We start from the raw sequence: 15044 nt of genomic DNA on the forward strand, positions 1-15044 counted from the left end.
AAACAAAATAAATAGCTAGGAGAATGACATAAGAAAGGAGACAGTGAAACTCAACACAATGCCCCTTAAGACAGGAAACTGAGACAATACATTCCTTTATTCAGAAGATAAATTCATCTGGAAATAATAATCAGGGAAAAATTAAGTGGGAGTTTGTTTTTCTTATTTCTTTTTTCCTGCCCCAAATAAAAGCCAACATGAAGACTATGAATAAGAGTGATATCTGGTTATGAATCATCTTAATCTTTCATTAAATCAACACTTTCGAGGGTCAGAATACTATTTAAGAGTGCTAATGCTGCCCTGCACGGTAGCTTATGCCTGTAATCCCAGCACTTTGGGAGGCCAGGGTGGGAGGATCACTTGAGCTCACCAGTTTGAGATCAGCCTGGACAACATACCGAGACCTTATCTCTACTAACAACAACAAAAATTAGCCCAGCGTGATGGTGTGTGCCTGTGGTCTCAGCCACTGGGGAGGCTGAGACAGGAGGATCTCTTGAGCCCAGAAGGTTGAGGCTGAAGTGAGTCCTGATCAGGCCACTGCACTCCATACCTGGATTTGAATCCCTGATGTGCCAAATTCTAGCACATGACCTTGGGCAAGTTACTTAATCTCTCCAAACCACAGATTCCTCATCTATTAAAATGGGGATAAAACTACCACATAGGGCTGCTGCTGAAAGTAAACAAATAATATGTGCAAGGCTGAGTGCGGTGGCTCATGCCTGTAATCCCAGCACTTTGGGAGGCCGAGGTGGGAGAATCCCTTGAGCCCTGACAACATAGTGAGGCTCCATCTCTACTAAAAAAACAAAAAACAAAAAACAAAAAATTGGCCGGGCGCGGTGGCTCAAGCCTGTAATCCCAGCACTTTGGGAGGCCGAGACGGGCGGATCACAAGGTCAGGAGATCGAGACCATCCTCGCTAACACGGTGAAACCCCGTCTCTACTAAAAAATGCAAAAAAAACTAGCCGGGCGGGTTGGCGCGCGCCTGTAGTCCCAGCTACTCGGGAGGCTGAGGTAGGAGAATGGCGTAAACCTGGGAGGCGGAGCTTGCAGTGAGCTGAGATCCGGCCACTGCACCCCAGCCTGGGCGACAGAGCAAGACTCCGTCTCAAAAAAAAAAAAAAAAAAAATTAATTAAAAATATGTGCAAGATGCTTAACACACTACTTGGCAAATAGCAAATGCTTAACAGATATTAGCTATTATTTCTAAGTTCTACTGCAGTAAAGACTACACACAACGTTTTAAGTTGAACAGGACTCCAAGATGTCTGGGTAAAACATTTAATCGACCGGGTGTGGTAGCTCACGCCTGCAATTCCAGCACTTTGGGAGGTGGAAGCAGTGGATCACCTGAGGTAAGGAGTTCAAGACCAGCCTGGCCAATATGGTGAAACCCCATCTCTAGTATCTGTAGTCCCAGCTACTCAGGAGGCTGAGGCAGGAGAATTGCTTGAACTTGGGAGGTGGAGGTTGCAGTGAGCTGAGATTGAGTCACTGCACTCCAGCCTGGGCGACAGAGCAACACTCCTTCTCAAAAAAAAAAAGAAAAGAAAAAGAAAAAAAGAAAAAAATAACATTTATTCGAGACAAATTGAAAATAAAATATATTTCATTTATTTTTGGGGGTAGAGAGGGGACAGGGTCTCACTCTGACTCCCAGGCTGGAGTGCAGTGATGTCTTTATCATGGTTCACTGCAGCCTCAACCTCCCGGGCTCAGGTGATCGATCCTCCCACCTCATCCTCCCAGGTAGCTAGAAGTGCAGCCGCCTGCCACCACAGCCTGCTATTTTTAAATTTTTTTTATTTTTAATTTTTTTTTTTTGAGATGGAGTTTTGCTATTGTAACCCAGGCTGGAGTGCAATGGTGCAATCTCGGCTCACTGCAACCTCTGACCCCCGTGTTCAAGCAATCCTTCTGCCTCAGCCTCCCAAGTAGCTGGGATTACAGGTATGTGCCACCACGCCCGGCTAATTTTGTATTTTTAGTAGTGACGGGTTTCTCCATTTTGGTCAGGCTGGTCTCGAACTCCGGACCTCAGGTGATCCACCTGCCTCGGCCTCCCAAAGTGCTGGGATTACAGGCGTGAGCCACCACTAATTTTTGTATTTTTTGCACAGACGGAGTTTCCTCATGTTGGCCAGGCTGGTCTTGAACTCCTGATTTCAAGTGATCTGCCCGCCTCGGCCTCCCAAAGTGCTGGGAATACAGGCTACCCACCGCAACCGGCCAACTCCCATTATTATTCATGCAAACAGATTCTTTCTTTTACAGGGAGGCAACACAAGGAAAATTATTACCCCCTTTTTAAAGGCAGGGAGATCTGGGAACTAAGATCCTCATTTGTACCAGTTAACAAGAATGGTTTCCAGGTACATGTAGAGTCTAACTCTTCCTTCACACGTCCTGTTACGATATTCCCATATCGGGTCGGGCACGGTGGCTCACGCCGGTACCAGCACTCGGGGAGGCGGAGGCGGGCGGATCACTTGAGGTCAGAAGTTCAAGACCAGCCTGGCCAACATGGTGAAAACCTGTCTCTACTACAAATACAAAAATGAGCCGGGTGTGGCGGTGAGCGCTTGTAATCCCAGCTACTCGGTAGGCTGATACAGGAGAATCTCTTGAACCCGGGAGGCGGAGGTTGTGGTGAGCCGGGATCACGCCACTGCATTCCAGCCTGGGCAACAGAGCCAGACTCTGTCTCAAAAAACAAACAAACAAAAAACCCAAAGATATTCCCATATCGGTAATGACAGCGCAGTTGGGAAAAGAACACTGGCCTACAAGTCAGCGCCCTGGGTTCTAGATTAGGTTCTGTTATTCGTAAAATGGAATCCCGCAGCCTTCTTTGATGACAACAAACAGGCAGGACGCCCGGGGGCACTCTCTCAGGTGCCCTCAGAGCCTGTGCTTCTGTCACCTGCACAGTACCCCTCACAAACAGCAGCTCAGCGTCCCATTGGGCACCGGCGGTGAAAGTGGGTAATGAAATGAGCACACGGGGCGTGGCCGGCGCCAGGTGCTCCGTGCCATCTTCCAGAGCAGCTCCCCAAGCACAGGTGTAGCCTCTGAACCTCGCCCTTTCACGTCCAGCTGCTCCGAACCCAAAAACCTGCACCTGCACCGGGAATTGTCTCCCTTGCTCCCGGTCTGCACTGGGTCCCTCCTTGCCTCTGCCCTGGCGCTCCGATTTCCCTCCCCCCCGCCCCGAGCTTGCACCTTTCCTTTCCTTCTTTCCGCGCCCCCTCCCAGCACCCGGCGCATGGAAAGCGCTGGACTCCGGCAGGCACCTCCGAGGCTGCGTCAGGCTCTGCCTCTGGGTGTCCGCCGGCGCTCGGTAAACGCCGCAGCTTTCTAAGCCGTCCGCTGGAGAAGGCGTCGTTCCCCCCCCCCCAGAGTACCCCGCGAGCGAGAGCCCTCATCTGCTCCTACTTCCTCGCTTCCCCGTGGGAGACGGGCCTCGATTCCCGAACCTTCCTCCTTCACCTTAGGCGACGCCCGACCCCTCTGCCCAAACTTCGCGGTCTCCTCACAAAGCCCGTCTCCTCAGAAAGTGTCCTCCGCTTTCTCTCCCTTCCCCGCATCACCTCGAACACGGCCACGGCCGTCCCCTCCATGCCGCGCAGGGAATAGCGGCAACGCCCAGTCGAAGAGTGCCCGCCCGCGACCACCGCCCCCTCCTCAGCCCGGGCTTGGAACTCCTCCAGTGCCCACGCCCACGCCTACGCCCTGCAGCGCGAGCCCGTCCCTACCCGCGCGCGCACTTACGCGCGCGCACGCCCCTCCCACCTACCCGCCGCGCCTGCGCACTCGACGGTGCACCGCCCCGAGGCCAGGAGCCGCAGCCGCGAGCCGGCTAGAGCCTGTGAGCGCAGCTGGTGCTAGTGGGCCCGCAGGTGGGCGGTTCTGGGCGGGGAAGAGCCCACGAGAGGCGGCAGAGGCTGGAGGCAAGCGGGAATGAGGCCAGGCCACGACTGCTCCCTCCTCTCGAAGACAGTTTCCCACGGTAGCGGCGAAATGCGGCCCCTTAGGCCTTATCCGGGCTTTGGCCGCCCTTCGCGCTTTCCAGGACCCTTCCCTCGGCCGGGAGGGGCGACGGTGATGGCGCGGGGCTTCCAAGCGGGTTCGTGACCCCTCCAACAGCCCTGCCTGCTGCGGGGGCTACCCCAGGCCAAACCCTGGGTTCCAGACTTAGCAAAGAAAAAGACGGCCAGTTAAAATTGAATTTCATATAAACAGCAAATTTTTTTTATGACTATACTCATATCTTGTGCAATTGTTGGGACATATACTAAAAAATTATTAATCTGAAGTTGAAAACGACGTCCCGGGCCAGGCGCAGTGGCTCACGCCCGTCATCCCAGCGCTTTTGGAGGCCAAGGCGAGTGGATCACCTGAGGTCAGGAGTTCTAGACCAGCCTAGCCAACGTGTTGGAACCCCGTCTCTACTGAAAATACAAAAATTAGCCGGGCGTGGTGGCGGGCGGCTGTAATCCCAGCTACTTGGGAGGCTGAGTCAGGAAAATTGCTTGAACCTGGGAGGCGGAGGTTGCAGTGAGCCGACATGGCGCCATTGCACTCCAGCCTGGGCAAAAAGAGCAAAACTCTGTCTCAAAAAAAGAAAAAACGAGCCCCCCGTCCTTTATCTGGCAACCAGCCCCAAGCACCTCCCAGCCTAATCCAGGGGGATTAGCTTCCCCTGCAAATGTGGGACCTGGAAGTCGACCCCGCCCCATCTAGGACCCTTTCCACGTTTGACTCTGCACTGAATGTGCCAAGACAAGGAGCTGACTTTTCTGGACTCTGGCTGAGAGGAGAAGTTTTGGGGTTTTCCAAATGCATTCCTAGCTGGAAAAAGGAAGGTGGTCCTGCAGAGTCCCAGCTGCTGCTCTCTGCAGGTTCTGGGAGAGGCATGGTGACAGGGGCTTAAGCCCGTAACTGCTGGTGATCTGACAGCCAAAAGAAAACCCTGATGAGAGATTCCTGCCTGGCAAAGAGTTGCCCACGGAGAAGGGTGGGACAGGGTGTTGGCTGCTTTCCTTCAGGGAAAATTCTTCCACCCCAGCTCCAAGACGCCAGGATTGGACAGAACAGGCTGGGGAGCTGGCAGAGTGCCTGCCCAGTACACAACGTTGGTGCTGCTCCAAAGAACATTGTCTATCGAGACCTGAATCATACCCTTCATGAGACTATGCTCAGCGCTCCTCCCCATTCCTCCCCATCTCAGTTGCTCACAGGTAGACCTATTGGAGCAAGGTAGCTTTTATTTCTGGAAAATCCATCATAACCATCAAACTTGATAAACAGCTGGCATTTGAGGAATCACTGGAGTCTTCCTTTCATTTCCCCACCACCATCCGCAGAGCTCTCCATCCCCAACCCCTGTGTCTTGTCCTTTTTAAGAAGAGGAGTTGCCAAGGGGAAGGGACCACTGATGTTTATTGAATGACTGCTTCCTTTTTTTTTTTTTTTTTTTTTTTTTGAGTAGCCCAGGCTGGAGTGCAGTGGCCAGATCTCAGCTCACTGCAAGCTCCGCCTTCCGGGTTCACGCCATTCTTCTGCCTCAGCCTCCGGAGTAGCTGGGACTACAGGCGCCCGCCACCTCGCCCGGCTAGTTTTTTGTATTTTTTTAGTAGAGATGGGGTTTCACCGTGTTAGCCAGGATGGTCTCGATCTCCTGACCTCGTGATCCGCCCATCTCGGCCTCCCGAAGTGTGAATGACTGCTTCTGGTCGGACACTACTAACTCTTTACATAACTGATGTCATCCTCTCAACTATCTTGTAAGAAAATTGTTATCGTCACTATTTTATGGGTGAGAAACCAAGGTATTGAGGATGGTTCTTTAAAATATTTCCCATTATGGCTGGGCGCAGTGGCTCATGCCTATAATCCCAACACTTTGGGAGGCCCAGGTGGGTGAATCATTTGAGGTCAGGAGTTTGAGACCAGCCTGGCCAACATGGTGAAACCCTACCTCTACTAAAAATACAAAAATTAGCCAGGCGTGGTAGCATGTGCCTGCAGTCCCAGCTACCTGGGAGGCTGAGGCAGGAGAATTGTTTGAATCCAGGAGGCTGAGGTTGCAGTGAGCTGACATTGCGCCACTGCACTCCATCCTGGCTGACACAGCAAGACTGTGTCTAAAAAAAAAAAAAAATTGTGAGTGTTGGCCCAGCAGAAAATGCTCCACCTTGAGAATGGCATTGAGAATGAAGATGAGTCGGTTTCCTAGCTTTCAGCCCTTGTCCTTGGAAATGAGCCTCTAGCTTTCAGCCCTTGTCCTTGGAATGAGCCTCAGGGATAAAGGTGTAATGGAGCACCCAGTACCACCCTAGAGGCAGTGGAGGCCTCTCAAAGGTAGCCAGGGATACAGCTGCTCTCCCTACTGGATGTAGGGAGAAGCAAGGAGGGAAGCCTTTGATATGAGGGTTTGCCATCAGGACTTCCATAGCATAAACCCATGTATTCAGGCAGCATGCAATATAGGCTTGATATATGGTGAGAATCCACTCTGTGCTAAGTGTTCTTCAGTTTTTCTTATTCATCTTAAGCAGTTCTCCCAATCTTGTAATCTTGTAAGAGAGATGTTATCTTTGTTTTAGAAATGATAAAAATGAGGATCCAAGAAGTTGTATGAATAAATCAGGCATGGTGGCTCATGCTTGTAATTCCAGCACTTTGGGAGGCTAAGGCAGGAGGATTGTTTCAGGCCAGGAGTTTGAGACCAGCCTGGGCATTATAGTGAGACCCTCTCTCTGCAAAAAAATTTAAAAATTAGCCAGGTACAGTGTTGCATGCCTATAGTCCTAACTACTTGGGAGGTTGAGGTGGGAGGATCTCGAGCCCCTCAAGTTGGAGGTTGCAGTGAGCTATGATTATGTCACTGCACTCCAGCCTAGTGACAGAGCAAGACACTGTCTCAAAAAAAAAATTAAAATTTTAAAAACTGTTTTTTGCTCAGACCCCATCCTCAGAACACTAGAATGTTAGAGGCAGAAGGGACTTTGGAAATTATCAGTTATCTATTATGATGAAGAAATATGAAGCCCAAAGAAACTAAATGACCTGCCCTTGGTTAAGGTCACCTTAGTTAACTAGGCCAACCAAGGAGGCTTTGGGTATGGCTGTTGATATTTTCAGCCCTGGCCTTGCAGGTCTCATTTATTGGCAGTGTCTGTAGGGAGCCAGTTCTTTCCAGTCCTTAGACTGGGTGACATATTGATCCTGCCTTCTTTTCTGCACCCACCTCAGAATTTAGATTACTGTTTCATGTTGTATTAGTTCATTCTCACACTGCTAATGAAGACATACCCGACACTGGGTAATTTATAAAGGAAAGAGGTTTAATTGACTCACAATTCATCATGGCTAGGGAGGCCTCAGGAAACTTAGAATCATGGCAGAAGGGGAAGTAAACACATACTTCTTCACATGGCAGCAGGAAGGGGAAGAATGAGTGCCCATTGAAGGGGAAAGCCCCTTATAAAACCATCAGATCTCTTGAGAACCAATTCACTATCAGAAGAACAGGATGGGGGAAACTGCCCCCATGATTGAATTAACTCCACCTGGTCCCTCCCACGACACATGGGGATTATGAGAGCTACAATTCAAGGTGAGATTTGGGTGGGGACACAGCCAAACTATATCACATGTCTACTTTGGATATCCTGTTTATTCTGAAAAGAAACCCTCTGTCTGAGACACACTCCCTGCCCCCCTACAAGAAGAGCCCGAGATTGATTCTGACCCAAACTCAAGGGTTTGAGTGGAACCAGAACATCCTAGGGAATGCTGCCAGATGAACAATGACATTTTAGGGACTGTTGAGCTTTCTTTCCTTTTGAATGCGCCCTCTCTGTGTCTCCTAGACACTTCTTAGGCCACACCTTGTTTCTTAGGCTCCCCTAGAGCATTCAAATGCCCTGAAGAGGCTGACCCTAGGAACTTGAGTAGAAAATATCCTTGAGGTCCCCCTTACCAAACTGATGCAAAAGGAAGTCCATTTGAAGACTCCCTCCCCTGGGAAAGAAGTCCCCCTTACCAAGCAACTATTAAGCTGTTTCCCATCCAGATAGTAGGAAAGGGTTAACTGCTTCTCTCGGGTCCTGAGCTAAGTCTGTCCCCTACCAGTTCCCATAACCGGGTTTCCTGAAATGGAGCAGGTCCCAGGTGCCTCTCCACTAATCACATCCTTGGAAATGGGGCCATGAGGCTCAGATTAGCTCATCCCTTCACCTTCTTGAGGCCTTCTCCACCTGGAGTACAGAATCTGGGGCAGCTTCACCACTCACCTCCCTCTGCTTTCTTATCAGGGGTCAGACAGGGATGTTCTAGCAGAGGAATATTATTGGGCTAATGGGTGCAACTAGAGGCCATAGTGGTGCTGACTTTTGTGCAGTTCTTGGACTATGGCATCTGTTCTTCCTCTTTCTAAGACTTAGGGGAAAAGAGAGATTCTTTTCCTGGGACAGTACCAAAGTTTGTATAACTAGAGTATTTCCTTCTTCACTCCCATTCCCTGTTTTCTTCCTCTTCTTAGAATAACTGACTATGACACTGACTAACTTCCTGTTTTTCCTGGCCAAGTCACCCTTTGTACAAAGTCTGATTTCTCATCGACCAGTAGCAGGTGCTGGGCCAGCCCAGGAGATTTCATTCCTTTCCTATTATTGTCCAATTTTTCCTCTGCCTAGATAACCAATAAAATCTACATCACAAAGTGGTTCTGCCTTGTGTAACTGGCTTTTTTTTTTTTTTTTTTTTTGAGAAGGAGTTTTGTTCTTGTTGCCTGGGCTGGATTGCAGTGGCACGATCTCGGCTCACTGCAACCTCCATCTCCTGGGTTCAAGTGATTCTCCTGCCTCAGCCTCACGAGCAGCTGGGATTACAGACATGCACCACCATACCTGGCTAATTTTTGTATTTTTAATAGAGACAGGTTTTCGCCATGTTGGCCAGGCTGGTCTCGAACACTTCATGTGATCCACCTGTCTCAGCCTCCCAAAGTGCTGGGATTACAGGTGTGAACCACCGCGCCCAGGGTATAACTGGCTTTTTACCTTGTCTCTAAGTAGGGCTGGATTTGTCCTACCAGCTGATGTCCACTGGAAGAGAAGTGTTCTTTGTGACTTAGAAGCCTTGGGAATGCAAACAACAGTGTAATCTGGTCACATATGGCCAAGTAAACCTATTGATCCAAAGACCAGATGATCAACTGTATTTGAAAGACAAGTAGGCTAATTGAGACAAAAATTCTTCTTCCAGCAGCCCCATTAAAGAGGACGTTGACTCCACATATTCTAATACTCTCAGATTGTTTCATAGACATTATTTTAACTATATTCCTGGGAGAATTTTCCTATTTTAGCTATGGAAAACTAAAACATAACACCTAAAAACAGGTAAAATGGGAAAAGAATTGAGACATCCTGGCTGTGTGTGATTACAGTACTCTGAAGCACTTTGCCAGGGATACAGGTGTACAGTCTTTAAAGCTAGTTATCTGAAACCTTAGTTGAGCTGATTTTTCACTTATCTCTAAAAGTTGACTTGGCTGTGCACAGTGGCTCACGCCTGTAATCCCAGCATTTGAGGAGGCCTAGGCAGGAGGATTGCTTGAGCCCAGGAATTGGAGACCAGCCTGGACAGCGTCATTATGTCATCATTAAGACCCCATCTTAAAAAAAAAATTAAAACTTAGGCCCGGCATGTTGGCTTACGCCTGTAATCCCAGCACTTGGGGAGGCCAAAGCGGGCAGATCACTTGAGCTCAGAAGCCCAAGACCAGCCTGGCCAACATGGCAAAACCCTGCCTCTACAAAAAATAAATTAGGCAGGCATGGTGGTGGGCACCTGTAGTCCCAGCTACTCATGAGGCTGAGGTGGGAGGATTGCTGGAACCTGAGAAGCGGAGGTTGCAGTGAGCTGAGATTGCACTGTTGCACTCCAACCTGGGCAACAGAGTGAGACCCTGTCTCAAAAATTCATAATAATGGCCAAGCGCAGTGGCTCACGCCTGTAATCCCAGCACTTTGGGAGGCTGAGGCAGGCAGGTCACGAGGTCAGGAGATGGAGACCATCCTGGCCAACATGGTGAAACCACATGTCTACTAAAAATACAAAAATTAGCCGGGCGTGGTAGCGCGCGCCTGTAGTCCTGGCTACTCAGAAGGCTGAGGCAGGAGAATTGCTTGAACCCAGGAGGCGGAGGTTGCAGTGAGCTGAGATTGTACCACTGCACTCCAGCCTGGAGACAGAGATTCTGCCTCAGTAATAATAATAATAATAATTATATTATATTATTATTATTATTTTAAAATAATAAAGTCAATTTAATTTTCATCTATTCTGGCATTAAGGCCACTTCTTCTTTTTTTTTTTTTTTTTTTTTTGGGACGGAGTCTCGCTCTGTCACCCAGACTGGAGTGCAGTGGCGCGATCTCGGCTCACTGCAAGCTCCGCCTCCCGGGTTCACGCCATTCTCCAGCCTCAGCCTCCAGAGTAGCTGGGACTACAGGCGCCCGCCACCACGCCCGGCTAATTTCTTTTTGTATTTTTAGTAGAGACGGGGTTTCACCGTGTTAGCCAGGATGGTCTCGATCTCCTGACCTCGTGATCCGCCCGCCTCGGCCTCCCAAAGTGCTGGGATTACAGGCTTGAGCCACCGCGCCGGGCCTAAGGCCACTTCTGACTTCTGTTTCCCCAACTTTCATTCTCACCAATTGGAAAAAGACTATGGGATCAAAGGTCTGAAAGGGTCAGGATGTCTCAATTCTTTTCCCACTTTACCTCTTTCTTTAGGTGTTATGTTTTAGTTTTCCATACTTAAAATAGGAAAATTCTCCCAGAAATATAATTAAAATAATGTCTATGAAACAATCAGAGTTTTAGAATATTTAAATTAGAAGAAATCTTTTTTCTTTTTTTGAGACCGAGTTTCACTCTTGTTGCCCTGGCTGGAGTACAGTGGTGCGATCTTAGCTCACTGCAACCTCTGCCTTGTGGGTTCAAGTGATTCTCCTTCCTCAGCCTCCCAAGTAGCTGGGATTACAGGCATGTGCCACCACACCCGGCTAATTTTTATATTTTTAGTAGAGATGGGGTTTCACCATGTTGGCTGGGCTGGTCTCAAACTCCTGACCTCAGGTGATCCACCTGCCTCGGCCTCCCAAAGTGCTGGGATTACAGGCGTGAGCCACCGTGCCTGGCCTAAATTAGAAGAAATCTTTTTTTTTTTTTTTTTTTTGAGACGGAGTCTTGCTCCGTTGCCCAGGCTGGAGTGCAGTGGCTGGATCTCGGCTTACTGCAAGTTCCGCCTCCCAGGTTTATGCCATTCTCCTGCCTCAGCCTCCCGAGTAGCTGGGACTACAGGCCCCCGCCACCTCGCCCGGCTAGTTTTTTATATTCTTTTTTTTTAGTAGAGACGGGGTTTCACCATGTTAGCCAGGATGGTCTCGACCTCCCGACCTCGTGATCTGCCCGTCTCGGCCTCCCAAAGTGCTGGGATTACAGGCTTGAGCCACCGCGCCCGGCCAGAAGAAATCTTAAAGGTCATTTAATCTAGCATTTCCCAGCCAGAGAAGCAATATTTTTTTCAACTCAGGTCCTTTATCCCCACCTCTTCTCCTGGATAGCCTCTCTCTGCCTCCTTCCTCAACCTCTTTCCGGTGTCCAAGGTAGAACATTGGTCCAGTTTGCATAGTATATTTAGTGTGTTTAGGGTTGGGAAACACTGACCTACTTCACCTCCCTATTTCGTGCAGTAATCATTCTAACAGTCATAACAAGTTGCTCTCTAGCTTTTACTTGAATATCTCGTATTGGGAAATTTGCCGCCTCAGAGGCAACCCATTCCAGCTTTGGGCAGCAGTGGTTTGGTGGAGAGTTTTTCATTATTTCAAGCTAAAGTCTACTCCCTCTCTCTACCCCATGTCTTCCACCCATTGGTCCCAGATCTGCCCATTGAGCCCATAGAGAATCCATCTAATCCCTTTATAAAGGGGCGTGAAGAATACCCAGGAGTGTAATTGTTAACTTGTCACAGTGGCTCAGACCTGGCCTGAATGATTGTATTATAGATATCCTGTGCTTTGTATGCTAGCTGTGTTCCTAAAACATTGTATAAGCCAAGTTTTGTGTGAATCAAATCATTTTAGACATACTGGGAAGCTGACTGTTTAAAAGAAACCCTGTTATCAGTTCTTTCATAAACTGAAGAATCCTTTTGTAATGTAAATAATCTCCCCTATTAACATTTTATACAAATCTAGATTTTTGTACATTATGCTTTACCTAAGGCAAGGTTTGCCTACATACAAAACAAGTAAAATAATGATAACGGTAATAGCTAACACTTATTGAGCCCTTATCTGGCACCAGGTGTCATGCACCTGACATGCAGTGTTTAATTTCTCATCACAACTTCCTTCTGTAAAATTATCCCTGATTTACAGATGAGGAAGCCCATGCTTAGAGAAGTTAAATACCTTGTCCAAGTTCACACAATTAGAAAAAGATGGACCAGAATTCAAACAAGGTCTGATATCTTCACACCCTGTAAGTTTCAGAAGCCATAATAGTTGACATGACTAGCTACTAGCTGTGCGCCACAGCACAAGTAAATTAGGCTGAGATATAGAAAACTGACCTCAAATGTCTATAGCTTCAAAGATGTACATAAAACCTATTATTTTCTGGGTGCCCTGGGTTTGCTAGTACAACTCAGTTTCCAGGGTGATTCAACTGAGGAACCCTGAAGCCTTCCCCTCAGTTATTAGTATTAAACAGATGCCATTAAAATTTATTGTAAGCAGATGGGTGTAATCAGACACTTTTTCTTTTCTTGTTTTTCTTATTGCTGCTGAACAAATTAAGACACTTTCTCAAAGGTCTGTGTATTCCCAGGGGTTAGTGTCATGAGCTTGGAAGAAAAAGTGGTTCATTATTGACTGGTAAAGTCAAAGGTATTGAGAATCATGGTTGGTCACAGACTGCTCCCAGATGAGTCTGAATCATTCATATGGGCCCAGTTTTTAATGGCATTTAGGTCTGCAAGTTAAAAATAGTTTGAGAGGGATGGTCCATAAATAAGTGCTGGTTTGAGTCCCAACTGGACAAAGATAAATAGATGGAATATTTCCGTGTTCTCAAATTCGTTCTACTTTCTTCAATTTCATCAACAGCAGCATGCACTCACAGCATTGCTCAGCTTAGAACATTCCCTGAGGTAGGCCGGGCGCGGTGGCTCAAGCCTGTAATCCCAGCACTTTGGGAGGCCGAGACGGGCAGATCACAAGGTCAGGAGATCGAGACCATCCTGGCTAACACGGTGAAACCCCGTCTCTACTAAAAAATACAAAAAACTAGCCGGGCGAGGTGGCGGGCGCCTGTAGTCCCAGCTACTCAGGAGGCTGAGGCAGGAGAATGGCATGAACCCAGTAGGCGGAGCTTGCAGTGAGCTGAGATCCAGCCACTGCACTGCACTCCAGCCTGGGCGACACAGCGAGACTCCGTCTCAAAAAAAAAAAAAAAAAAAAAGAACATTCCCTGAGGCTCTGAGAACCCACACTTTTCTACACTGTGTAAGAGAGCTCAAGGCATGACTCCCTTCAGTCCTCTGTACCCCACCTCCACCTACCCCCCCATCAGAATTCCTCATCTGATGTGACACTTTATCTTGGCTCATTTGCAGACTTTTGCTTTCAAATACTTCATTATCCTTTGCAAACCATGCCCCAAGTTGGCCAAGACCATGCTGACATCATGGTCTAAGTAATCACAGGAAATCAGGTCAGTCCTTGGAAGGTATCAAGCTCCCCTAGCAAGCCACCTTTCTGACCCTGTGCAGCATGCTTGTTTACAATTTCAAGTCATAGACTCAGGTGAGGAAACACGTCATTTTCTTTATTTCTCAACTTAGTTTGTCAGCTTTCACTTCTACTGATAGCTGAAAAAGAACCTCACCGATCAAGATAACGTAATCTGACATTTTGGGATGGATGATTAAAAAATAAATAATGCAATCATTACAAGTTTTTTTGTTTTGTTTTTGTTTGTTTGTTTGAGACAGGGTCTTACTCTGTTGCTCAGACTGGAGTGCAGTGGCATGGTCATGACTCACTGCAGCCTTGACCTCCCAGGCTCAAGCAATTCTCCCACTTCTACCATCCAAGTATCTGGGGCCACAGGCATACACCACCATGCCCAGATAATTTTTAAATTTTTTGTAAAGATGGGAGTCTCACTATTATTGCACAAGCTGGTCTTGAACTCCTGGGCTTAAGCAATCCTCCTGCCTCAGCCTCCCAAAGTGCTAGGGCTACAAGCATGAGCCACCATGCCCAGCCGTCAGTCATTGCAAGTTTTAAACTCAGTCTCTCAGTCTCTTAAGATTCTCCTCCCAGCCCCCTTCTCCTGATGTTTTTGTTTTGCTTTGTTTTGTTTTGTTTTGTTTTTTTCCTGAGACCGAGTCTTGCTTTGTCACCCAGGATGGAGTATAGTGGTGCAATCTCAGCTCACTGCAACCTCCGTCTCCCGGGTTCAAGCAATTCTTCTGCCTCAGCCTCCCAAGTAGCTGGGACTATAGGCATGCGCCACCATGCCTGGCTATTTTTTGTATTTTTAGTAGAGACAGGGTTTCACCATGTTGGCCAGGCTGGTCTCCCACTCCTGACCTCAGGTGATCCACCCGCCTCAGCCTCCGAAAATACTGGGATTACAGGCGTAAGCCACCGTGCCCAGCTCTCTGCTATAGATTTTAAAGGGTCTAGTTAAGGGTTCCAAAGCGAAGAATTTAACTTTGATCTCTCTGTATCATCCCTATGCAGAGGGAAGTGCATCTACAAAGCACTTACTGTTGCCATTGCTGCTGCTGCTGCTGCTGCTTAAGTGATGGAGATAGATTAGGGATAAAAGAAAGGGAAACACATAATTTGATATGAAAACATTTCGTTTCATCTGTTTACAATAAGGAGTCCTCTTCTCTCCCAAGGTCTTTTCTTCCATTCATTAGTTTACTGCACAG

At 48.0% G+C, this 15044-nt stretch overlaps 1 protein-coding gene and 2 long non-coding RNA genes across 3 annotated transcripts in view; 1 reads left to right on the plus strand and 2 right to left on the minus strand.

The window, feature by feature from the left end:
* Window positions 1-3766, minus strand: part of TOP6BL (TOP6B like initiator of meiotic double strand breaks) — a 108707-nt gene extending 104941 nt beyond the window's left edge. Inside the window, exon 1 of the mRNA XM_015113604.3 lies at window positions 3604-3766. Within this exon, the coding sequence (XP_014969090.3) occupies window positions 3604-3633 (30 nt within the window). The 5' untranslated portion in view covers window positions 3634-3766. The remainder of the gene's footprint in view (window positions 1-3603) is intronic.
* Window positions 3767-3824: 58 nt separating this feature from the next.
* LOC144334113 (uncharacterized) lies at window positions 3825-8743 on the plus strand. Its single transcript, XR_013403545.1, has 2 exons — window positions 3825-4401; window positions 5679-8743. It is a non-coding gene; the product is annotated as an uncharacterized LOC144334113 (long non-coding RNA).
* LOC144334111 (uncharacterized) lies at window positions 3845-6968 on the minus strand. The gene is made up of 2 exons (XR_013403542.1): window positions 6125-6968; window positions 3845-5465 (listed from the first exon to the last, which is right to left on the minus strand). It is a non-coding gene; the product is annotated as an uncharacterized LOC144334111 (long non-coding RNA).
* Window positions 8744-15044: the final 6301 nt, after the last annotated feature.

This window comes from Macaca mulatta, chromosome 14, assembly GCF_049350105.2.
Source record: "Macaca mulatta isolate MMU2019108-1 chromosome 14, T2T-MMU8v2.0, whole genome shotgun sequence".
NCBI lineage: Eukaryota > Metazoa > Chordata > Mammalia > Primates > Cercopithecidae > Macaca > Macaca mulatta.